General features: G+C 46.7%; 3 protein-coding genes across 4 annotated transcripts in view; all 3 read left to right on the top strand.

The window, feature by feature from the left end:
• LOC306648342 (cytochrome P450 2B4-like) overlaps positions 1–3,107 on the top strand; it is a 51,144-nt gene extending 48,037 nt beyond the window's left edge. For both annotated transcript variants that reach the window (XM_079118403.1, XM_079118404.1), the window contains one exon: positions 2,547–3,107. In XM_079118403.1, coding sequence (XP_078974529.1) covers positions 2,547–2,728 — 182 coding nt within the window. In that variant the 3' untranslated portion in view covers positions 2,729–3,107. The remainder of the gene's footprint in view (positions 1–2,546) is intronic.
• Positions 1–26,468, top strand: part of LOC306648341 (cytochrome P450 2B4-like) — a 153,876-nt gene that overhangs the window by 100,869 nt on the left and 26,539 nt on the right. The gene's annotated exons all lie outside the window — the stretch shown is intronic.
• On the top strand, positions 13,371–25,648 carry LOC306647690 (cytochrome P450 2B4-like; the record flags this gene model as incomplete). Its single annotated transcript, XM_079117198.1, has 8 exons — positions 13,371–13,426; positions 14,676–14,782; positions 16,200–16,360; positions 18,559–18,735; positions 19,111–19,252; positions 20,582–20,769; positions 21,826–21,967; positions 25,074–25,648. The coding sequence occupies 8 exons, from the start codon at positions 13,371–13,373 to the stop codon at positions 25,253–25,255; spliced, it is 1,155 nt and encodes a 384-aa protein (XP_078973324.1). The 3' UTR covers positions 25,256–25,648.

The following is a 26,468-nucleotide window of genomic DNA, read 5'->3' as shown; positions in this document are numbered from 1 at the left end:
TGTCCCAAATAATAATCCAATTAAAAGATTTAATGCCTGTCCTGAGCTAACCAGGGCCTGGCACAAAGGACACACCAACAGGGGCATGTATTATCATTAATCAGGCATTGGGAGAACCAAGCAGGATATACTGAGTAATATTGGTGGGTAGGTGAGGAACAGGTCAGCTGAGAAACTGGTTTCCAAGCAGAGGCCTAGTGGGCGAGTGTTGATCAACTCCAGGAAAGAAGGTTCCAGGTGGAGGCAACAGCAGGGCAGAGCCAGGTGGTCCATTAGAGTAAGTGTAGGACACTCGGAATGGATTAGAAAGTGGCTGAGGGCCAGGAGCTCAGCTGGCTGGACCTCATATCCTGAAGTAGTGAAGTTTGAGAGAGTTCCACCCAGTAGCAGGACACATGGTGTTACAGACAGAAAGGAACCTACAAGCAGAAACAGCTGGGTTGGTCCAGTTCCACGTGGCTGCCAATGGTCAGATCTGAGCAGAGTACAGCGTGCAATTGGTTGAAGCGCAGGGCTGGGACTGGCTGAAGTAAAGGGCTGGGAGTGGCTGAGCCTCGGTTTTCTTTTCTAGGAATCTGCTCTCAGGTTCGGTTGCCATTTTTTTTTTTTTTAATATTTACAAAGGGTGCAGGTTACTCCTTGGGGTTTTGGCCAAATTTAACTTGAAGGTCACCCGAGGAAACCACAAGGTCCAGGCTCCTCATTTTTTGGGGGGAGGTAGGATGGCCCCAGGAACAAGTTCCGAAATATAAATGTCATCAGTGACTCAAGTGGTGCTCGGCTTTGTGGATGCAGTCTTCAGTGTCCTCATTCTGTCCTCAGTGAGAGCTGGGAACACCTGGGGTAGTGGGTGAACGTGAGCTCCCCGCCCAATAGTCCTGTCCAGAGAGAGTTGTAGGGAAGTAAGGACTGAAACAAGTAAGCAACCGAGGCATTATGGGGATGAGACAGAGAGCGGACAGAGTCACCAATAGACACAAGGAGATCATGGCACAGAGGAGACAGTCTGTGCGAGACAGAGGGTGAACCTGAGACCACAGAGGAAGGGAGAGGGAGAGTGAGGGGGAGAGAAAAGAAAAGAGCAGAGCAGAGAAGAGAGGTGTGTGTGTGTGTGTGTGTGTGTGTGTGTGTGTGTGTGTGCGTGTGTGTGTGTGTGTGTGTGAGAGAGAGAGAGAGAGAGAGAGAGAGAGAGAGAGAGAGAGAGAGAGAGAAGGGAGAGAAGAAGGAGGAGGAGGAGGAGGTGGAGGAGAAGGAGAGGAGGTTAGAGTGGTTTCTTCAGAGGGAGATGAAAAATATGATAGGGTCATAGAGGGATAAATAGATAGATGAGAGAGAGGTGGAATAGAGAAGGAATTTAGATGGAAGAAAGTAAAAAGAGAAGCATATATAAGAATGAACATGAAACAGTGCCTGTTCTGTATGTTTAATGCCCAGGATAGACTTTGCCTGGACAGAAAGAGGAAGTGAGCCAACAGAATGTGAGAGTCAAGGAGATGTCAGAAGGTGTCCAAAGAGAAGGACAGTCCTAGGATGGGGAGGGTGTGTGAGTGGGAGATAAAAAGCATTACCAGTCCTGGAAAAATGTGGGTCACAGAACCAGTTCCAGAAGAACCAGCCCAGACACCTGCCCTGAGTACTTCTATGTTCCCGTGTCCTGCCATCAGGAAATGCCAAGAGGACATGGACCCCTTTGCCAGATACATCCCTGCAGGCACATCTTTGCAGTGGCTGGAAAGGTGCAGGGGATGCCTGGAATCCCACCCTCCACTGGCCTTCCCGGGGCTGTCAGTTTGCATATGAGGAAGCATTGCAGCACCCGGATGCGCTGTGTCCCTGCCTGACTTCAGGCAGACTCTCTCCTCCTTCCCCTATAAACCTGTGGTCTGTAAACAACATGGGTTTTTCACACACCTCGATGAATCCAGGGGAAGCATAGAAAACCTGCTCATGGGCCCTGGTCCCACTCAGAACTTTTATGAATAATTTTTTGAAAGATTCTCAAAGCTGGTGGTTTTCAGGTTAAACCAGAAGACAACTCAGAGACAGACATAACGCATAGTGCCAGAAACACACAGAGCCATGTTCTCAGAAGCAAAACAAAACCATAGCTAGTACTCTAGGACTCTGAACAGGAGACATGTGTTAAAGAGTGTCTACAATGACTAACTTTACCCTCATAGTAGCCTGTATGATGGTAGTATTCTCATATGAATAATGAAGAACACTATAAAATGTTCAGAAACATGTGCTCACTTGACCTACACACTCTGACACATCCACGCACAGCTGCATCCTTATCTCCTATGGAGCCAATGAACCATTGGTGATGAAACAAAAACTACATTTTCTTTCCAAACCAATGAACATGGCACAAGGTGTGCACCTGGTGTCAGATTTGGGACTCCCTGGGAGTCCATGCTGAATATCAGGTCCAAGGTCAAGCCTGTGATTATCCACTTCAGTGCACAGGTGCCTGGGCTTTGGGGTGTGGTGGGCAAGCATGTGCACTGGCCCCGTGCCCACATGGTGACCCTCTGTGCCCACAGGGAAGCGCATTTGTCTTGGTGAAGGCATCGCTCGCAACGAACTGTTCCTCTTCTTCACCACCATCCTCCAGAACTTCTCTGTGGCCAGCCCGGTGGCTCCCGAGGACATCGATCTCACTCCTAGGGAGAGTGGTGTGGGCAGAGTACCCCCAACATACCAGATCCGCTTCCTTCCTCACTGAATGGGCTGAGGGAAGAGGGCCAAAGGATTCCAGGATCATTGTTTCTATCTCTGTGGAGAACGACCCCCCATGGCCTGCACATCTTCCTGCCTGAGAACCAGCAGCCTCCCTGTCCTAGTTTGCATCAACGGGGGGAAGTCTCCTGTGTAGTCCTACTTCCTTCCCTCACGCTGTAGCTCTTCCAAGGCTCTCAGGCATTCTCCTTTCCTCTATTAATAGAATTGCAGAAGTCAGAAGCAAGCTTGATGATAATCAAGCCCCTTCCTAGGTGTGCATATAGACACTGGGGACAAACGGGGAAACTGGGCTCTAGGTCCTTCTGAACTTCTGCCTCCTAGGCACAGCTCGTGCCGAATAAATTCTCCCTTGCCCAAAATAAGTATGGTTCCATTTGTCGACTCCATGTGCTCCATCATCTCTGCTGAAGGGCTTTGCCTAAGACTGCTCTTGACTGCTCCCCCAGCAGCACCCTGTGGTGGGTGGGGTGACCATGCCCATTTTACAGAACATTAAGAGAGGGCAGGTGGGAGTGTCCTCTCTGAGGTCACAGAACCCAAATTCTCCCACAGTTTCTTCGTCCATATATATATAATATATATATAATATATCCATATATATTATATACACTATATATATATATATAGAGAGAGATAAATCAACATAACCCAAACTTGGCCATTATGGAGTATAGAATTTAGTTCATTCCCAAAGGTGTATGAGTATTGCCATCTTGTTCCTGATGCTCATGTCACTGCCCCCAAAACCCCTGTACCCATTGAATAGTCTCTCCTCAGTCCTGTTCGCCCAGGCCCTGCAAACACCACCCTCGTTGCTGTCTCCATGGACATACCTGGCTGGCCCTCTCACATAAAGGAAGCGTCCAACTGTGATCGCGTGTGTCTGACTCTTTTCTTCACACAGCACCTCGAGGTGCTACAGACTCGGTCACGCCTGCTGTGGTCCTCCCTGCTCCTGTTCCCAGTTGCCACTCCCTGTGGATTCTCTCTAGGAAGCGCCTCCTTAGCCCATGTGCCCTGAGCAGCATGGTTCCACAGTGGCACCTTGGGTCTCTGGATATTTTTTTGAAATCTTCTGAAATCAAACCAACATCCAAAGACTGACCTCCTGCATCAGGAGGGGACCCCACCATTTTGTCCGTGGCTTACTGGTTATCAGGTCCCCAGGTGCCTTTTCAGAGGGACTGCCAGCTCTGTGAAGGGCAGCATGCTCTCTCCTCTGCTGCTGCCATGAGAGCACCCTCAGCCGTGTGAGGCCTCTGAGGGGCATTCAAACTCTTTGGTGAGGTGTGGGTGAATCAATGAATAAACACAAAATCAGCTCCCCTGCCACAAATGGAACCAGACCTCTTGCATCAGCCCATGCCACCTTCTGCATAGGTCACTTTCTTTTAATACCCAGAATGACTTCCTGCTCCCAAAGTTCACAGGGAGGCCCCCTCTTCCTCCCTCATGCTGGAATGCCACCCCTGACGAAAACGGCTGAGAGCCACATAGCAGGGGAACCACTTGAAACCAGCCTGGACACATCCCCTGTCGGCATGTCCTTGGGGGACATGTTGTACATTCCAATGCTTTCCTCATGGAGATGTCTCAGGCAGCTAGTGGCCAATGGGAAGCTGGTTCTGGGACTCAACACTGAGAACTAATCATGTGACCCCACAGTGCCTGCCTCCCTTGGGCTCCCTGCAGAGTTAGTAGGAGCTTTGCCAAGCAGATTCCTGGCATGCCCTCTTCCACTAACCACAGAAATCAAACAAACAAAATCGTCTGTGGTGCAAGAGGAGCAGAAGAACAGACAGCCAGCATAGAGGGGACTATGGTTCTGTCCAGCATCCCACTCTTCATTGTTCTCATTAGCCTCTTTCTTCTCTGGATCTGGGGCCGCCCCAACTCCAAGGGTCACCTGCCTCCTGGACCCTAGCCTCTTTCCTTCCTGGGGAACATTTTGCAAGTCCTTCCAGGAGGTGAGATTAGAGGGGGAAAGAGGAGGAAGGGATGGAATGGGGTTTATTATTTGGTTTATTGTCTCCTTCATTTCAAGGATTTCCGTTTGATATTTTTTTTTTTTTTTGAGAATCTCTATCTCTTTGTTGAAATGATCTTTTGCTTCCTGCAGGTGCTCTTTCAGCTTATTGGTATTATCATTCATTGCCTGCATTTGCTCTCTTATCTCATCCTTTGCTTTGCGAATCATCTTAATCATGTATAACCTGAAGTCCTTTTCTGACATTTCTTCTAACATACTGTCATTGTAGTCTATTTCTATAGAATCTAGGTTTGTTTGGATCATTTTCTTCCCTTGTTTTTTCATGCTGTTCATGTATCTTCCCCTCTTGCGCTGCAGATCTGGGATATTGCAGATTTTCCCCTATAGGCTTATAGTGGACCTATAGGTGTCCAAAACCCTTTCTTTAAGGGGAGATCAATATTAGCCTCACCCAAATCAGACACTATGCAATCCTAGACCAAATAGCCCATATGGGGATAATAATATCATGTAAAGAAGGGAGAAAGCGACTCTGATGGAACAGGTAAACTGAAGGAAAAGAAAGCAAGAAACGTAAAGAAATAAAAACATAAATTTTTTTTTAAAAAAGGAGAAAAACGAATATCTACTGTATAATAGTCATATACTAATGATACCTCCCAGTGTTCAGTAGCCTGATGTATGATAGGTACCTGACAATGAGCTTCAAGCCTCCAGCAGGCGTCTCAGGATGGGATTTGCCCCACCTGAAGATGGGAGAAAAGGTTTCCAGGATTATCCAGGATGGCTGCTCTGGCTTCCAAATGTGATGGCAAATGGGGAGCTGCAGCTCAGGGGTGGACGTGGTCAGCTGGAGGTCCTGCAGACAGGATGCAGTTGGTCTGGCAGTGGTCCTGGAGGTCGGGTGTGTTTGGTGTAGTTGTGGGATCCAGGAGGCCGGGTGCAATCAGTTGGTCTGGGTTCCCAGTGATAGGGCCCAGTCAGTTGGTCTGGTGGTCCTGGCGGCAGGGAGCAGTCAGTTGATGTGAGGGCCCCAGAGGCAGGGAGTGATCGGTTGGGCTGAGGGATCCTGGAGACGGGACTCAGTCAGTCCGGCTAGGGGTCCTACAGGGCCTGGCTGTTGTCTCAAAATGGCGGCAGCCACGTGTAATCAAACCTGCAGGTACTGTAACATTGAACTTCCAGGCAGAAGTAGGCAGCTGGTTCTCCACTTGCGGTCAGCGGTCAATCTGCTGGCAGGTGTCGGATGATCGGGAGGTGAACCTTGAGCGTTGGGTGATGCATAGGGACAAGGCAGGTGATGGACAGGCGAGAGGCAGGCAAATGGCGGATGACAAATGCCTGACGGTGAGCAATCTGCTCTCAAAAAAGGCGTCAATATGTTGGCAGATTGCAAGTGATCACAGGAGACAAATAGGGTAAAGAGAAGGGGCCTGATATTATTTCATTGAATAGGTTGTTCATTCCTTTAGTTTGTATCTCTGTGCCTTCCTCAATCCCAATAATTCTTAAATTTGGTCTTTTCATGATGTCCCATAATTCTTGGAGATTCTGTTCATGATTTCTTACCATCTTCTCTGTTTGGGCAACTTTAGTTTCAAGATTAAATATATTGTCTTCATTGTCTGAGGTTCTGTCTTCCAAGTGGTCCAGTCTGTTGGTGATGCTTTCCATTGAGTTTTTTATTTGGTTTATTGTTTCCTTCATTTCAAGGATTTACATTTGGTGTTTTTTGAGAATCTCCATCTCTGTGTTGAAGTGATCTTTTGCTTCCTGTACTTGCTCTTTCAGCTTATTTGTATTATCATTCTTGCCTGCATTTGCTCTCTTATCTCATCCTTGGCCTCACGAATCATTAATCATGTATAATCTGAAGTCCTTTTCTGACATTTCTTCTAACATACAGTCATTGGATTCTATTACTATAGAATCTAGATTTGTTTGGATCATTTTCTTCCCTTGTTTTTTCATGTTGTTCATGTATCTTCCTCTCTAACAGTGTAGATCTGGGATATTGCAGATTTCCCACTATAGGCTTACAGTGGCCCCTTTGTTTAAGGGGAGAGCAATATTATCAGTGCCCAATTCAGACACTATGCAATCCTAGACCAAACAGCCCCTATGAGGACAATAACAAAATTGGCATAATGAACAGAACGAGTTCAAATATTATCTTCAGTAAAGCAAACAGATTTGCAATAAGGTCTGCAGCTTCAAATGGAGGATAAAGAGGATGCAGAGGAATGCAGAATGTGGCTGTTAATGAGATGACAAAAGAATACAAAGAAGTTCCAGATAATAGAAAGGGTGAGAGTGTAAGCAAAAGAAATTGGATGTTAGCATGCAAAAACAGGAGAAAGAGACTCTAAGGAAACCGGTAAACAAAAGGAAAAGAGAGCAAGAAAAGTAAAGAAATAAAAAACCTAAAATTTTTCAATAAGGGGAAAAAAGAAAATCTAAAGTATAACAGTCATATAGTAATGAAACTTCCCAGTGTTCAGAAGCCTGATGCAGGCAAGGTACCTCATAATGAGCTTCAAGCCTCTAGCAGGCATCTCAGGATTGGTTCTGCCCCACGTAAAGATCGGGGCTTCCAGGACTATCTGAGATGGCCGCTCTGGCTTCGAAATGTGTTGGCAAATGGGGAGCTGAAGCTCAGGGTGTGAATGTGCTCAGCTGGAGGTCCTGGATGCGGGATGCGATTGTTCAGGCAGGGGTCCTGGAGGTCGAGTGTGTTTGGTGTAGTTGTGGGATCCTGGAGGTGGGTTGCAATCAGATGGTCTGGGGTCCCAGTGATAGGGTGCAGTCAGTTGGTCTGGGGGTCCTGGCGGCAGGGAGCAGTCAGACAATGTGAGGGCCCCAGAGGCAGGGAGTGATTGTTCACCTGTGGGATCCTGCAGGTACTGTAGCAGTGAACTTCCAGGCAACAGCAGGCAGCTGGTGCTCCACTGACAGTCGGCGATCAGTTTGCTGACTGTTTTCAGATGATTGGGTGGTGAACCTCTTGTGTTGGGTGAGGATAGGTGTAAGGCAGGTGATGGAGAGGCCAGAGGCAGGCAAATAGCAGATGATAGGTGCCAAGAAACAGATATCTTCTGCTGGAAACCAGAGTTACGTAGCAACACGGAACACAGCCTCCCTCTAGTCTGCCATCTTGGATCTTCCTGTTTACTTCCTTATTAATAATTAATCAGCATCCATGACCCCACTTTCTAGTGGGAGAGCTGGAACCGTGCCAGTAACTCCCAGCTCCTCTGTCCTTTTTCCCTGTCATGGAGGCCACACTCCTGAAGCATGGGCCTGTTTTTAAATTTTTTTAAATTTTAACTTTTTTTTTTTTTTAGTACCTGGAATTCAACCCAGTAGTGCTTAATCCCTGAGCCAAAACTGTTGCCGCCCACAGGAACAATTCCGTGGAAATTTATTGGAGGTGGACTGGGAATGAACTATTTTAATTATCTTTATCTGGGCTACTTCTTTGCTTGCTTGCTTGTTCCCTAGTTTATAGAGGAAGAGAGGCTTTGCTTAGAGTAAGAGAGGCTTTGCTTAGAGTAAGAGAGGCTTTGCTTAGAGGAAGAGAGGCTTTGTTTAGAGTAAGAGAGGCTTTGCTTAATTTTAGAGGTGCTACGCTTTCAGAGGCGCTACGCTTTGAGAGGTCTGCTTCTTAGAGGTGAGTTGCTTCTTGAAGGTGCGGGGTAAGGCATATGACGTGCAGCCTGCAACCTGCAGCCTGTGGTCCGAAACTGCCACCCAAGTGAAGAGAATGTCTTATATACCAAAGGCAGCTAATCAGCTCAGGGTTAGCACAATTGAAGCACGCCCCACGGTACCAAACCAGAAAGAATGAGGAACATCTGTTGACCACTAGCACAGAGGAGACATTAACTAATTAGGCAAAAGGTCATAAGAGATCTCGCCATATTAACACTAATTATGCGGCACCTCTTGGCTCAATGCCAGCTGCCATCTTAGAGCTGCTTAAACATGTCTCTGCACCCTCAGCCCTTTTTATTTTTTAATTTAGAGAGAGTCTCACTAAAGTTATTTAGGCCCTTTCTAATTACTGAGACTGGTTTTGAACTTGCAATCTTCCTGCTTTTTTCCCAAGCTGGTGGGGTTAGAGGTGAGCACCACTGCACCTGGCCATATGACCCTCTTGAAGGTACTTTCCTTGCCCTGAAGTCTTGGGCACCAACCGTGGCCACACTAGCTGGCCACACTCCAGCTCTCTGTGTCTTACTGCCTCCTGTCTCCATGAGAGTTGTTGATATGAGCAGTAGTCACAATTCCTTACAGATTCTGAAGGAAGTCAAGCTGACCAGGAAGTCTTATGTGTCTAAAAGGAGGTTTAAAAAGTCTTGGTGGCTTTGTAAGATAGTAGAGAAGTGGAATGTGTTGGGAAGGGCCTTGGAGGAGTTTTTCACATCCTCTGGGGAAGGGTGGGTGCTGGCTGAGGTCTGACGCCCCTGTCCACTGCAAGGTTCCAGGACTCTGGGTGCCCTGTGTGTTTATGGAGACAGTCTAGAGTATGCAAAATGCTTTAACATGTGGTTCTCACAGTTGGAGAGTTAAGGTTCTGTCCCAGTGACCCAAGGGTGCTATACCTGGTTCCTCCAGTGGCCATGTCTGGAGATGGTGAGTGAAGGAGATCAGCACTGGTGGGACAGTGGGGAGTGGTCTGGAACCTACTGCCAGCAGTTGCTCTCAGGAGGTTGCGTTGTTCCACCTGTAACTACTGTGATGACCAAATGAGTCAACCCAGTGGCCCTGAATACCTGGCACTGTGGCATGCTCAGGGAGATAAGTGGCAGGACCTGCCCATGAGGAGTTGACAGTCTGGCTGCAGATATAAAATAAATGCAAAAATTAGTTAGGTAACCTTAAGGGTTCACCCTGGTGGTACTGAACACAAGCCAACAAGTAGGAGTCTTAAGATCATTCAGGGTCCAGAACAGGTTTATTCTGTCAGAATTGGACAGAGTGTAATGACTGCATGGAGTTAAGATCAGTGGGGAGGTAACACCCTTTCTGAGGGTGTTGGGGGGAAGGGGAGAAGGAATAGGCCCAGGTGAATGAGGGCATGACATGAAGTAGAGAGGACTCAGGTGTGGAATGATGGCAGCCCAGGGAACAATTGACTGGTCTGCAGCTAGGAGCAGCCATAAGAGAAAGAGTGGTCCAGCTGGCCAGGCAAAATGGTCCCTTGGTGTCTTAGTCTGTTTCCTCTTGCTAGAGCAACGTACCTGAGGCTGGGTACCGTACAGAGTAGCTCACAGTTTTGGAAGGCGACAGTCCAGGATCAGGCAAGTTCTGTTCAGCCTCCGGTGAGGGAAGCCTGAGCTCTGTGACCACATGGTAGAAATGAAGAAATGGAAGTAGCCGCATTCAGAAGAGGCCAATCCGTAGAGCGGCCTCACTGCTATGTCAGGAGCTAGCTCCTTCTCTGAGGGTGCCACCATGACCTAATTTCCTCCCCCAAGGCTGCACCTCTCCTGGCCCTGCCTCTTCTTCACCCTGCTCTCCTGGGTATCGACCTCATGATCCCTGGCACAGGAAATAGGTAAGAAGCCAGAGAGAACTGCCCCAGATGGAAGGCTCTGAATGCCAAATGCTGGTGAGCTCCTGGTGATTCCGAGAAAGAAGCAGCCCAGGTGTCCTAGGCACACTGCGTGTGTGTCTGCAGCCCAATTGGAACACAGATGTCCACAGCCTATGAGCTTGCAGTGGTGCAATTCCAGAGTGCTTGGCTCTCCAAACTGCTGAGTCGACTGGGGCTTGTTGACACGCCCCTTGAAATAGTCTTTCGATGCCTCTGTTTGTGGCTTGGGAAGCCCATGGCTGGTCCCCAAGGCAACTGGTGTGTGGAAGGTGGTTGTGTGGGCTTTTGTCCGCATGGGAGTGTTACAAAGATCAACATCCTAAGGACGATAAAATTCAGCTGGTCAGAGGGAGAGGCACAAAGATCCACTACAGTCTCCAACAAGTGTTGCCATTTTCCTTTTACTATCCATTTTCTAGCTTTTGGTTTCAATTTCATAATGATGCTTCAATATTTCAACTATGATCAGCAAGGTTATGTGTGAATTTGTCCAGTTAGATTTTGTGTGGTGGTGACCAAAACATCTGATGAGAGCAACTTAGAGGAGAAAAAGTTTATTTGTGGCTCACAGTTTCAGAGGTCTCAGTCCACAAATGGCTGACTCCATTTTTGTGGGCCCAAGTGGGTCAGCCAATCATGGTGGAAGGGTCTGGAGGAGCAAACCTGCCCAGGACATGGTGGGGTCAGGATGTAGAGGAGAGGGAAGAGGGCAGGGGGAAGGGACTGCAGGTCTGATGCACCCTTCCAGGACATGCTGCTAGTGACCCAATCGCTCTAAACACAGCCCACCTACCTACAGTTACCAGCCAGTGAGTCCATTCAAGCCAGGATCAGTAAATAGGTTACAACTTTCATAACTGAATCATTTCACCTCTGAATATTCCTGCATTACCAGGAGATATTGAGGGACATTTCATATCTAAACCATAACAAATGCTGTTCCTTTGGGGATTATCTCAGTATTGTCAAATGACCCACTTTTTCTGCTATAGCGGATTGCACCTAGGGGTGCTCTACCACTGAGCCACATCCTCAGCCCTTTTAAAAATTCATGTGTTCATTCATTTATTTATGTATTTATTTATTTCAAGACTAGATTGTGCTCAGTTGTTTAGGCCTGTGTTAAGGTGCTGAGGTTGGTCTTGAATTTGCAATCCTCTTTCCACAACCACCCGAGTTGCTCAGATTAACAGCATGGGTCACCATACCTGGCATTGAAGAACAAATAGAAACCAAAAAACAATTTTTGACACAGATCAGTTATCAGTAAAGTGGTCTTAAGTAGTCTTCTTTTGATGATGAAAGAAGTATTTTAAGTCTGAATCTTGATTGACTTGCCCTTATGCTTCCCCCCTTTTATGCTTTTGTTGGGTCCAACCCCTTCCCTCCATTCTCTCATGTACTCCTTCCATGTGTTCAAGGCTGCAGGGTTTGGATGTGTTCTGCCCACATCCTGCTTGTGGAGGGAGTGGGTAACCATTGGAAGTGTGGGTCAACCGGCAATGAAAGCTAGGAGTAATATTAATAAAATAAAGACAAGAGGTGAGAGTTATATATATTTTCAAAGCAGGGGCATGATGGGTGGATCAGACCAGATGGGTCTGACCCTAACAAAGTGTAAAGCCCGTGCTTGCTTTATTTATAACAGCACAGACCAAAGGGGATCAGTAAATAGCTCCTTCAGGACAAAGAGGATAAATGTGGGGAAAACAGGTGTTTAGGGCTTGGCAGTTTATGCCCATCTCCTGATGGCTGTGAGCTGAGGCAGGGTGGCAGCATGATCTGGGCTTTCATGCCAGGGAATTCCACACAGGAGTTCCCAGAAAAGCAGCCTCCCTGCCTTACTGGCTCAAACCAAATCCATCGTTCACACACAGCTTCCAAGAGACTTGGCTGATCCCCATTCTTCATTGTAGCCAACTTTTCAGTTTTCTTGCAGGAAGAACTTGGGTAACATCATATGAGGTCTTTTCAGGATTCTGTATGGATTATCCTTTGGCCTTGGTTGATTCAGGAATAGATTTCCTGTCTCGTATTTGGGGATTCTTATATTTCCAGTCAAGCAAGATTTACCCTGGGAAAGATCTTCCTGATCCCCAGATGTGGCCCTGGTTTTATGTCCTCAGGTATTCCTGGGGGACACAGACACAAGCCTGTCCTCCTTTCTAAGTTTTTTCCCATAGGCAGGGGCTTTGAGTTCATATAATTTCATTCTAGTTGTTTTGCATGTATCTCAAGGGATGAGGCTAGAATTAGTCCCTGCTGTATACAGACATCCCCTTGGTCTTAAACTTCCTAGACTCAAGATCTGTAAGAAGTACATCTTGCCAATAATAGTGGTGCACTTCTGTAACCCAGCAGCTGAGAAAGCTGAGGCAGGAGGACTGCAAGTTCAAAGCCAGCCTCAGCAATTTAGCAAGGCCCTAAGCAACTTGGCAAGACCCTGTCTCAAAATAAAAGTTTAGAAAGGCTGTGAATGTCACTCAGTGTTTACACACTCCTGGGTTTAAACCCTAGTACCCACCCTCCCAAAAGTACTGCTCTCTCTGTTCTCTCTGTTTTTATAAATTATCTAGTCTCAGCCATTCATGATAAAAAAGAAAAAGAAAAACTAAACAAAACAACAAAACAACGAAAACCAAAAATAAAACAAAAAAACAAACAAACAAAAAAACCAAAAAACAGACAAAGCCATGTTAGGTAGGAAGGAGCTATGATTAAAATAAAATGGAATGATATTTTAGAAAGTGTTGGGAAATATGTCAGATTGCATGGCCAGGGATTGACATGGACTTACTTTATTTCCTTAAAAAATTTTTTGTGGTTGTACAGATGCCTTAATTTAATGTTTATTTTTATGTGGTGCTGAGGATTGAAACTAGGCCCTCACACATGCTAGGTAAGCCCTTTTCCCCTGAGCCCCAGCCCATGGTCTTGCTATGTTTCTGGATAGACCCTGAAGGTAGCAGATATGTGGCAGCAGGTGCAGCAGGTGTTGTTGAAAGAGCACGAACAGGAAGGAGCTCAGGGAACAGCATGGAGGTTGATCAGAGTGGCCAAGGCATAAGGGGTGACAGGAAGAAGCCAGAGAAGTGAGGGACCACGTGGTTTGTGGCTGTGTGGACCAGGATGGAGACGGCGGTGTCATTCTAAGCGACATGGGGACATTGGAGGGCTTGTGGAGGTGCAGGGGTATTAACCAACTTACCTTTGGTGGGCTTGCTCTGATCTGGAGAGATGTGAATTCATTTTCAGGAGTATAAGAGTGGATGCAGGCAAGCCAGTGAGGACACATTGCAGACACCAGTGCAAGACAGGTCTCAGCCATTTCCGTGATTTATAACTCAAGTTTTTATTGAAGTTGTACATCACCATAACATGTGCATAGCCTGCTGGGTTCAGAGGCGCACACCTGTAATCCCAACACTTCAGGAGGCTGAGGCAGGAAGATTGAAAGCTCTAGGCCAGCTTTGGCAATGCAGTGAGACTCTGTCACAAAATAAAAAATAAGAAGGGCCTGGGGATATAGCTTAATGCTCGAGTGCTCGCCTAGCGTGTATAAGGTCCTGGGTTCCATCCCCAATACCTCTGCCCCAGACAGGATGTGCACAGTGCAATGAGTTTTCATCAGCTGAATGCACTCATGTCACTGACATGCAGATCAAATAGCAGTAGGGTTTTGGTCCCCCAGGATACCCATCTGGTCCCCTTATTATAAAGGGTGACCAGATTAATGGATTATCCTTTGGCTATGGTTGATACAGGAATAGATTTCCTGCCTCGTATTTGGGGATTTTTATATTTCCAGTCAAGCAAGATTTACCCTGGGAAAGGTCCCCTTATTATAAAGACCCCCAGTCTCCAGAGCCCTTGGTGGCCTGGTGTTCTGTGTATGAACTCCATGTAAATAGAAGTGAATGTAAACCAAGTGTGCTTTTGTGTCTAATGGCTGCCACTGAGCATTCTTTCTGTGATTTTCACAGAGGTCATTGGTTATAGTTTTAGATTGTTCATTCTCTTGACTGCATAATATTCCATTGCTGGCATCTCACAGTGTGTATTTACAATGAGAAGGCTCCTGTGAATGTTCAGATTGACTTTCTGGTGAACATGTACACATGTTTGGGGGCAGGTATTTGAGGAGAAGTTGCTGAGAATGTGCACATTTGGCTTCAACAAGGACAGTTGGCCTCCATGGTTGATGGTTATACATCTGCAAATTCAACCAGTTGTGGATTGATTTGTGTAGAAAAAATTATTGCACATATAATAACTTTCTTTCTTGACCTTCTCTATACAATACAGTACAACAATTATTTACATAGCATTACATTCCATCAGATTCTCTCTGGCTACCACGAGGGACTTTGGGATGGGAAAGCAGAGCATTGAGGAACGGATTCAGGAGGAGGCTCAGTGTCTGCTGGAGGAGCTGCAGAAATCCAAGGGTGAGAACCAGGGATGGACAGGAGATAAGACATGGAACAGAGAGGGATGTGGGGTGCACAGCAATGGAAACACAGAGAGGTATGCATGGGCAGAAAAAGACAGAGACAGGGATGGAGAATCAGAGAGAGATGGGAATAGAGATGAATAGAGAAGGGTTGTGGGAAACCTAGAGAGATAGGGGAAGAGATGTGAGGATTTTGGTGTCCAAGACAGATGAATGATTAGTAGGCTCTTACGTTGCATGCAGGGAAATCAATTTTTGGATTGCTCATATGTGTCCAAGTCAAAAATAGGACCTACATAAAAGAAAGCAAAGAGCAAGTACAGACATTTCCAAGTTATGACGTGTGTTTCCCTTCCCTTGGGTGAAGTGCTGGTGAGCAAGGAGTCAGGAGCTGTGCTCTGCTCAGGGAAGCCCAAGGGCACTGCTGGGATTCTAGATTCTTCATAGCAGGGGGCATAGTTGGCAGGTCCACTGTCAGCTGTCCATCTCATTTGGACCAGGTCTTCATCATCTCTTATCAACACTTCTCAGGAGACTCTGAGACATCCATGTAGAAGCTGGAGGGAGTGAAAGGGACAGAGATTGATAAGGACAGAGGACAGAGTGACAGAGAGACAGGAAAGGAGAGGGACGGAGGGAAGAAAAGAAAGAGAAAAATGAGAGAGAAGAAGAGAATGAGAGAGATCAAAAGAGACAGAGGAAGAGAATCTGAGACAGACAATTGAGGGACAGACAGACAAGCCTCAGAGAAAGGTTCACAGAGGAATGAGAGAAAACAGCTGAGAGCAGAGAGAGGGTCACACTCACCTGAGGTCCTGGGCTCCCGAACCCTCCTTCTCAGCCTCGGAAACCAGGACTGTGCCTGCCAAGCACAGGCATCAGTGTGAGGCTTGATGAGATATGGGAAGTGAAGAATGATTCATGCAGGAACAAAGAGCCCCTGGGCTGGAGAGAAGGGAGGATGTGGGTGTGAGAGGGAGGGATGCAGCCATGGGGCTTTAAATCTGCACAAGGCATGGAGTGAACAAGGCCCTGCACCCTGCCCAGAGGCCTTTACTCTCTGAGCTCACACAGTCAGAGATGGGCCCAGAGGAGTGTCAGGGTAGGATCCTGCAGCGCTGGCTCTGTCTCTGTGTGCTTGGGTGTGACTCCTGCCCTTGGTAATGAGAAGCTGTGCAAGCTTCCATTACTCAAACTTCTGTCCACCTGTAAAGTGGAGGTAGTCATAGAAGGGCATCTCGCTGAGAAAGTTTTGTGCAAACTGAATGAAAGCGTAAGACCTGACACAGAGTCTGTGCCAGTGTGAGCTGTTAGGATTGCTCTACTTCAGAGCAGCAGAAGATGGGGCACCACGTAGAATGTGTCCAGGCTCTGGAGTCTCTGACCTGGGACCTGCTGCCTTGTCCTCCTAGGAGCCCTCCAGGACCCCACCTTCCTCTTCCAGTCCATCACCGCCAACATCATCTGCTCCATCGTCTTTGGAGAACGCTTTGACTACAAAGATCGAGAGTTCTTGCGGTTGCTGGACGTGATCTATCAGTCATTTGCACTGATCAGCTCCTTCTCCAGCCAGGTGAGTGGCAGGAGGTGAGGAGGATGAGTGGGGAGGTGGGAAAGGGTGGTGTGCTCTATGGGCACAGAAATGCAATAGGAGCACATGGAGAGAGGGATGTCAAGACCTGGAGGGAGAGCTGGGGGAGGGAAAAGGGAGATGGAGAGAGAGAAATGGGAGAGAAGGGGAGGCTGAAAGACGGGGTCAGAAAGTCTCAGAAAAGGAGGGCTTGTCTGTTCCAGGATAGGCAGAATTGATAGGGTCCAAATGGTCATTGCTCTCTACAGAGCCAGTGCAGTGCCCACCAACAAGCCAGGTGGTATATTTACTCAAGTAAGGAAAACAATTCTCAAATTCATTTGGAAGATAAAAGACCCAGAATATCCAAGGCAATAATGAGTTAGAGGAGCAGCAGTGGAGGCTTCAGGATACCTGGTGTCGAATCACACTGCAGAGTGACAGTAAGGAACAGCGTGGTGTCGGCGTTAGAACACTCACCGAGACCCGTGGGAAGGAATGAAAGGCAGGAGACAACTCCACAGAGACTCAGTCACCTGACACTTGACACAGGTGACAAAATGCAGGTTGGAGACATCTAAAAAATGGTACTGAGAAAAGTGGGTGTCTGTTTGCAGAACATTCCAACTAGATTCTTATTTCTCACCCCACAGAAACATCAACTCAACGTGGATCAAGACCTACAGGAATTAGAGCAGAAACTTTGCAAGGGCTAGAAGAAAATGTAGGCACAGAATATAAACGGGCAAAAGAGCTAAATAAACATCTCTCAGGACGACAATAAAAATGGCCAACAAACACATGAAAAAATGTTTAACTTTGGTAGTAATCAGGAAATGCGAATGAAAACTGCACTGAGATTTCCTCTCACTCTTGTGAGAATGGCAATCATCAAGAATACAAATAACGGAAATTGTTGGTGAGGATGTGGGGAAAAGGTTGACTCATGTGTTTTTAGTGGCAAGGCAAATTAGAATGACCACTTTGGAAAGTATCATAGAAATTCCTCAAAAGATTAGAAATGGAAGCACCACATGACCCAGATATCCCAGTCCTTGGCATTAATCCAAAAGATATAAAATCGGCATATTATAGCGATACATGAATTTTAACGTTTGTAGAAGTACAATTCACAATAGTTACACTATGAAACTAATCTATCTGCTAATCAACAGACTAAGATGAAGAAAATGAGGTATCTATACAAAATGGAGTTCTACTCAGTCACAAAAAAGAATGTAAACATATCATTTGCAAGTAAATGGAATTGGAGAACATCATGTTAAGTGAAATAAGGCAGATTCAGAAAGTTAAGGGTTGAATGTTTTTTTCCTAGTATGTAGAAACCAAAGGGCAGGGGAGAATAGATATTAAACATGGGGTGTCTGTCAAAAACGGAAGGAAGAACTGGACTACAGGTGGTGCACACCTGTAATCCTATTGGCTCCAGAGGCTGAGGCAGGAGGATTGCAAGTTCAAAGCCAACCTTAGCAACTTAGTGAGACACTTAGCAAGTCAGTGAGATCCTGTCTCTAAATAAAATAAAATATAGGGCTGAGGATGGGGATCTGTGGTTAAGTGCTCCTGGGTTCAATTCCCAAGGCCAAAAAACAAAAGGAAAGACCTGTAGAGTAGAGAAAAGGGATTGAGAGAGAAAGAGAAGGGGAGGATGTGGGGAGTACTGGAGTTGAAATCTACTGAATTCTGCTATGTCTGTGTACAAATACACACTAATGTATATCCTGTACTGATTAAGATAATGGTAGCACGAATAGAAAGGGGAAGGGTAGAGTAGAGGTAGTGGGTGTGGAGGGAGGGTGAAGGAAAGGAGGGTACTGGGAATGAAATTGATCCAGTCACGGTTTGTGCATGTTTCAAAACGGCATAGGGAAGCACAGGGTAGGCATGAATTCAAGGCGCCAAAATGTTTAAAATATCAAACAAATAGAAAAGAAAAAAGTGAAGAAGAACTTGGGAGAAAGAATAAAGGAAGAGAGGACAGGGAGACGGGGGAGAGAGGTTGATTCTGATGAGAAGTGGAGGAGGGAAGGAGGGAGGGAGAGAGGGAGAGAGGCAGAGAGAAAGAGAGGCAGAGAGAGATGGGGATTCCCCAGAGTGGATTTGGGCCCTGGATGGCTCCCCCTCGCCATGACCGGCTGGCTCAGCCCTTGGGGGACCTCACTACCCAATCCTTCATGTAGGTGTTTGAATCATACTCTGACGTCCTGATGCACTTTCCTGGCACACGCAGGCAAGTCTACAAAAACCTGCAGGAAGTCATCACCTTCATCAACCACAGTGTGCAGAAGCACCATGCAACCCTGGACCCCAGCAACCCCAGAGACTTCATCGACTCCTACCTGCTCCGCATGGATAAAGTGAGGCCTTTGGAGGGTAGTGGGGAGCGAAAGGAAGATGAAGGGAAAGGTTGGAGGAACTGAAATGAGAGGGGTAGTGGACAGGGCTCAGGTGGATGGAGAAATACAGGGCAAGGGACAACAAGAAAGAGGAAAAGACCCTGAGAGGCAGAGGAGCCTGGGGGATGAAGCCCAAGACACAAGCCAAGGAGATGGAGAGAGACACCAGGCCAGGCAGAGTGAGGAGGCTGAGGGAGACAGAGACATGGGGTGTCCATGCTGAGAAGGAGGGGCCCCAGGGGCGAGGCCCAGAGACAGAGGGAGGCCGGCAGGCGGGATGAGTCCTCAGTGGGCTGTGGTGCTGACCTGCACCTCCCTCTCCACTTTCGGACCCAGGAGAAGTCCAACGCGCACAGCGAGTTCCACCAGAAGAATCTCACCTTGACCTTGCTGTCCCTCTTCTTTGCTGGCACTGAGACCACCAGCACCACTCTGCGGTACGGCTTCCTGCTCATGCTCAAGTACCCCCACGTTGCAGGTGGGCCAGGGACGGGTGTGTGGGGAGGGTCCTTGGATCTCCTCTTGGGCTGCAGAGGTGGGGCTGGAGTCCTTCATGGATGAGAGGCAACCTGACCTCCTTTTCAGGAGCTCTGCAGGCTCTGGGTGGTCTCCGCTAAGCCAATCCTGTTGGTGATGGGTGAATGACAAGTCTGACAACCTGTTCTTCCAGTGCTTTCTCCCATCCACCATCCATCTGTCCATCTTTTATTGATTAATCCACTTGTACTTTCACTGATTGCTTCGTCTGCAATGCATCCATGGACATATAATTTCATTCATGAGCTGATGCTATGTATAAGGACAGTTGAGTGCTCTATTGGTCACTGATGACTTGGCTCATTCATTCCTTCATGCAGGCCCCCAGCCATTTTATTTTTTTATGAACTGGGTTTTTTTCCTTACTCCTTCTATCAACCATCTTCTCCTTCTTCCTACATGTATCCATCCATCCATTTCCACATTTAACCACTTAATAATTCCTTCATGTATTCATCCCTCATTTATCCCTCTACCCACCAATGCATTTATTCCTTTGTTTACTCATTCACAAATTGATCTGTTCACACAGTGCCCATAAATGCAACTTGCGTGTGATTATTTATTCATTGGGTTTATTGTTTTATTTGTCAAGGAATTGATTCTTAATTGATTGTTTATTTGATCCATCTATTGATTGATAAGCTGAACAAACACATTCATTCATTGGTTTGTTCAATGCATTAATTGTCAGTTTTTTTCACTCAGGAATTGATCTGTTCTTTTATTTTGCATTCGTGTCTTCATCCAGTTGCTCTTGGATTAATCCATTGACTTAGTCCACTGTGATATTTGTCAGAACTTCCACAGAGTTTTCCTGTAATGCGCACACACACACACACACACACACACACACACACACACAAACACACACACACACACTGGATCATTTTCTATTGATCCTTGAGGGTGAAGTTTTAACAAGTTCTTTTGGAGTTTTTACGAAAAAATTCCTTGTAGGGTTGTGGTGGATGTGGGGGTCTGAATGTGTGTGTGTGTGTGTGTGTGTGTGTGTGTGTGTGTTGGTGCACACACGTGCCTGAAGGGTTTCTGAACATATAGGAGACAATTCATTGAATTACTTGAATGTGAAAGGGTTGGAAATCTCATGCTGTTGCTCTCTCTCCACCCATCACCCCAGCTGTCTACTCTAAAGTATATCAATGTTCTCAGCTTTCCCATAGGATTTTCAAGCTCACTGACCCCTGAAAACAGTGTCTCTGGGGAAATCTATGTGAAATGAGGCTCACAGTTCCCCTTTTTGGTGCAGAAAGGGTCCAAAAGGAGATTGAGCAGGTGATTGGCTCACACCGCCCACCAGCCCTAGAAGACCACTCCAGGATGCCATACACAGAGGTGGTCATCCACGAGATTCAGAGATTCGCTGACCTCATCCCCATTGGTGTGCCTCATGTGGTCACCAAGTACACTTATTTCCGAGGGTTCATCATCCCCAAGGTCAGTCCTGCAGGCTGCCCATCTCTGTGTGAGCGTCCTCTGTTCCCCTAGCCCACCATCTCAACCTCTTGTGGGCTTCTCCATAGTACCTCCGTGTTTTAATGTTTAGTTTGTTTTACCTATTTGTTTTTTGTTTGTATGTGAGAACCAGGGAATGGCAACATTTAAAAAATGTTTTTATTAGTGCATTAGAGCTGTAGATAACAGAGGAGTTTAGGATGAGATAATCACTCACGCCTTGAGTATAAATTGCTTCATTCCATCCCCTGTGCTTCCCCTTCCTTACCCTCTTCTCCTCCCTCCACAGTTTCCACTCCTATATTCTAGTCGTCTTGATTTAATTTGTTTTTTTTTTTTTTACATTGGTGCTTTATAAATACACGCAAAGGTGCAAAGAGTGTGGTAAATTCACATATGTGCAGACTATGTTTTTGTCAATTTGATTCTGCAGTTCCTCCCTTTTCCAGTTCCTCCTCCCTCCCCCTCAGTCTCCTTCCTCCACTACATTGATGTCCTCTCTGTTTTCATTGGACCTGACCCCTACTTATTTTCCTTACTCTGCTCTAGCTTCTGCATATGTTAGAACATTGAACCCTTGACTCTGTGTCTTATTTCACTTAGTATGATGTTCTGCAGTTCCATTCATTTATTATCAAATTACACAATTTCATTCTTCTTTATATCTCAGTAAAACTCCATTGTGTATATATACTACATTTTGTTCATCTGTTCATCTGTTGATGAGCATCTGGGTGGTTCCGTAACATGGATATTGTGAACTGCCCTTCTATAAGCACAGATGTGCCTGCATCACTATAGTATGCTGATTTTAGTTCTGTTGGATAAATAACAGAGAGTGGAATTACTTGGTCACATGGTGATTCCATTCCCAATCTTTTGAGGAATCTCCATATTGTTTTCCAAAATGGTTGCAGTAATTTTCAGTCCCACCACATTGTATGAGTATACACTCCCCACACATGCAGGCCAGCACTTATTATTACTTGTGTTCTTGATGACATGGCAATCTCATTTGATGTTTTAACCTTTCTTCAGAACACTGAAGTATACCCCATCCTGAACTCTGCTCTCCACGACCCCTGTTACTTTGAAAAACCAGACACCTTCAACCGCGACCACTTTCTGGATGCCAGTGGGGCACTGAAGAAGAATGAAGCTTTTATTCCCTTCTCCATGGGTAAGCTGGACCTGGGATTCCTTCACAGAACCCAGGAGTAGGTCCTCTCCTCTCCTGCAGACAATGATAGGTGTTCCTTTGTCCAGCCGTTAGCACATTTCAGTTGGTTTACCTGCACTGTCCCATTCAATCTTCACTACAACCCCATGAGGCGACTTGAGAGGTGAGATGATGACCTAAGGCACCTCTTGATAAGCAGGACGTTGGACAAGTGGTGGAAAATCTCTAGATGTGAGCAAAATAACCATTAAAAAAGCAATAACAAAAAACTGATGCAAGGCTGGAGATAAAGCTCAGTTCAGAGTGCAGCCTATCAAAAACAAGGCCATATATTGAATTCTGAGCAGGGGCGGGGGGAAGGAGACGGGAAAAAAAAGCACTGAGTCCAGGGGACAAAAGAGAATGCATCCGACAAATCACATAAAGACACAGATCCTGCCCCAGGAAATTTATTGTCCTGCAGCTGAGATAGACATTCATCAGAGTGTCCCAAATAATAATCCAATTAAAAGATTTAATGCCTGTCCTGAGCTAACCAGGGCCTGGCACAAAGGACACACCAACAGGGGCATGTATTATCATTAATCAGGCATTGGGAGCACCAAGCAGGATATACTGAGTAATATTGGTGGGTAGGTGAGGAACAGGTCAGCTGAGAAACTGGTTTCCAAGCAGAGTCCTGGTGGGCGAGTGTTGATCAACTCCAGGAAAGAAGGTTTCAGTCGAGGCAACAGCAGGGAATAGCCAGGTGGTCCATTAGCGTAAGTGTAGGTGTCCATTAGAGTAAGTGTAGGACACTCGGGTGTGGATTAGAAAGTGGCTGAAGGCCAGGAGCTCAGCTGGCTGGACCTCATATCCTGAAGCATTGAAGTTTGAGAGAGTTCCACAGAGTAGCAAGGCACATGGTGTTACAGACAGAAAGGAACCTACAAGCAGAAACAGCTGGACTGGTCCAGTTCTACGTGGCTGCCTTTGGACAGATCTGAGGAGAGTGCAGCCTGCAATTGGCCGAAGCACAGTGCTGGGATTGGCTGACATAAAGGGCTGGGAGTGGCTGAAGCGCAGGGCTGGGATTGGCTGAAGTAAAGGGCTGGGAGTGGCTGAAGCGCAGGGCTGGAGGTGACTGAGCCTCGGTTTTCTTTTCTAGGAATCTGCTCTCAGGTTCGGTTGCCATTTTTTTTTAATATTTGCATAGGGTGCAGGTTACTCCTTGGGGTTTTGGCCAAATTTAACTTGAAGGTCACCCGAGGAAACCACAAGGTCCAGGCTCCTCATTTTTGGTGGGGGGAGGTAGGAGGGCCCCAGGAACAGGTTCCCAAATATAAATGTCATCAGTGACTCAAGTGGTGCCCGACTTTGTGGATGCAGTCTTCAGTGTCTTCATTTTGTCTTCAGTGAGAACTGGGAACACCTGGGGTAGTGGGTGAAAGTGAGCTCCCCACCCAATAGTCCTGTCCAGAGAGAGTTGTAGGGAAGTAAGGACTAAAACAGGTAAGCAACAGAGATATTATGGGGTTGAGACAGAGAGGGGACAGAGTCACCGAAAGACACAAGGAGATCATGGCACAGAGGAGACAGTCTGTGCGAGACAGAGGGTGAACCTGAGACCACAGAGGAAGGGAGAGGGAGAGTGAGGGGGAGAGAAAAGAAAAGAGCAGAGCAGAGAAGAGAGGTGTGTGTGTGTGTGTGTGTGCGTGTGTGTGTGTGTGTGTGAGAGAGAGAGAGAGAGAGAGAGAGAGAGAGAGAGAGAGAGAGAGAGAGAAGGGAGAGAAGAAGGAGGAGGAGGAGGAGGAGGAGGAGGAGAAGGAAAGGAGTTAAGAGTGGTTTCTTCAGAGGGAGATGAAAAATATGTATGATAGGGTCATAGAGGTATAAATAGATAGATGAGAGAGAGGTGGAATTGAGAAGGAATTTAGATGGAAGAAATTAAAAAGAGAAGAAAATATAAAAATGAACATAAAACAGTGCCTGTTCTGTATGTTTAATGCCCAGGATAGACTTTGCCTGGACAGAAAGAGGAACTGAGCCAACAGAATGTGAGAGTCAAGGAGATGTCAGAAGGTGCCCAAAGAGAAGGACAGTCCTAGGAATGGGGAGGGTGTGTGAGTGGGAGATAAAAAGTATTAGCTAGTCCTGGAAAAATGTGGGTCACAGAACCAGTTCCAGAAGAACCAACCCAGACACCTGCCCTGAGTACATCTATGGTCCCGTCTCCAGCCATCAGGAAATGCCAAGAGGACATGGACCCCTTTGCCAGATACATCCCTGCAGGCACATCTTTGCAGTGGCTGCAAAGGTGCAGGGGATGCCTGGAATCCCACCCTCCACTGGCCTTCCCGGGGCTGTCAGTTTGCATATGAGGAAGTATTGCAGCACCCGGAAGTGCTGTTTTCCTGCCTGACTTCAGGTAGTCTCTCTCTTCCTTCCCCTATAAACCTGTGGTCTGTAAACAACATGGTTTTTCACACACCTTGGTAAATCCATGGGAAGCATAGAAAACCTGCTCATGGGCCCTGGTCCCACTTACAACTTTCATGAATAATTTTTTGAAAGTTTCTCAAAGCTGGAGGTTTTCAGGTTAAACCAGAAGACAACTCAGAGACAGACATAACGCATAGTGCCAGAAACACACAGAGCCATGTTCTCAAAAGGAAAAACAAAACAATAGGTAGTACTCTAGGATTCTTAACAGGAGCCATGTGTTAAAGAGTGTCTACAATGACTAACTTTACCCTCATAGTAGCCTGTATGATGGTAGTATTCTCATATGAAAAATGAAGAACACTATAAAATGTTCAGAAACATGTGCTCACTTGACCTACACACTCTGACACATCCACACACAGCTGCATCCTTATCTCCTATGGAGCCAATGAACCATTGGTGATGAAACAAAAACTACATTTTCTTTCCAAACCAATGAACATGGCACAAGGTGTGCACCTGGTGTCAGATTTGGGACTCCCTGGGAGTCCATGCTGAATATCAGGTTCAAGGTCAAGCCTGAGAAGCTCCACTTCAGTGCACAGGTGCCTGGGCTTTGGGGTGTGGTGGGCAAGCACGTGCACTGGCCCTGTGCCCACATGGTGACCCTCTGTGCCCACAGGGAAGTGCATTTGTCTTGGTGAAGGCATCGCTCGCAACGAACTGTTCCTCTTCTTCACCACCATCCTCCAGAACTTCTCTGTGGCCAGCCCTGTGGCTCCCGAGGACATCGATCTCACTCCCAGGGAGAGTGGTGTGGGCAGAGTACCCCCAACATACCAGATCCGCTTCCTTCCTCACTGAATGGGCTGAGGGAAGAGGGCCAAAGGATTCCAGGGTCATTGTTTCTACCTCTGTAGAGAACGACCCCCATGGCCTCCACATCTTCCTGCCTGAGAACCAGCAGCCTCCCTGTCCTCGTTTGCATCAACAGGGGAAAGTCCCCTGTGTAGTCCTACTTCCTTCTCTCACGCTGTAGCTCTTCCAAGCTCTCAGGCATTCTCCTTTCCTCTATTAATAGAATTGCAGAAGTCAGAAGCAAGCTTGAAGATAATCAAGCCCCTTCCTAGGTGTGCATATAGACACTGGGGGCAAATTGGGAAACTGGTCTCTAGGTCCTCGTGAACTTCTGCCTCCCAGGCACAGCTCGTGCCGAATAAATTCTCCCTTGCCCAAAATAAGTATGGTTCCATTTGTCGACTCCATGTGCTCCATCATCTGTGGTGAAGGACTTAGCCTAAAACTGTTCTTGATTGCTCCCCCAGCAGCACCCTGTGGTGGTTGAGGTGACCACACCCATTTTACAGAACAGAAAGTGAGGGCAGGTGGGAGTGTCCACTCTGAGGTCACAAAATCCAAATTCTCCCAGTTTCTTCTTCCATATATGTATAATATATATATATAATATATATCCATATATATTATATACACTATATATATATATATAGAGAGAGATAAATCAGCATAACCCAAACTTGGCCATTATAGAGTATAGAATTTAGTTCATTCCCAAAGGTGTATGAGTATTACCATCTGGTTCCTGATGTTCATGTCACTGTCCCTAATACCCCTGACCCATTGAACAGTCTCTCCTCAATCCTGTTCGCCCAGGCCTTGCAAACACCAACCTGGTTGCTGCTTTCATGGACCTGCCTGGCTGGCCCTCTCACTTAAAGGAAGTGTCCAACTGTGATCGTGTGTGTCTGACTCTTTTCTTCACACAGCACCTCGAGGTCCCCGCGCTGCAGACTCGGTCACGCCTGCTGTGGTCCTCCCTGCTCCTGTTCCCAGTTACCTCTCCCTGTGGATTCTCTCCAGGAAAGCGCCTCCTCAGCCCACGTGCACTGAGCAGCATGGTTGCACAGTGGCACCTTGGGTCTCTGTATATTGTTTTGAAATCTTCTGAAATCAAACCAATATCCAAAGACTGACCTCCTGCATCAGGAGGGGACCCCACCATTTTGCCTGTGGCTTACTGGTTATCAGGTCACCAGGTGCCTTTTCAGAAGGACTGCCA

Source organism: Sciurus vulgaris (genome assembly GCF_902686455.1).
Source record: "Sciurus vulgaris genome assembly, chromosome: 17".
NCBI classification, from domain to species: Eukaryota; Metazoa; Chordata; class Mammalia; order Rodentia; family Sciuridae; genus Sciurus; species Sciurus vulgaris.
The sequence above is the reverse complement of the archived record's forward strand: the minus strand, read 5'-3'. Positions and strand labels throughout refer to the sequence as shown.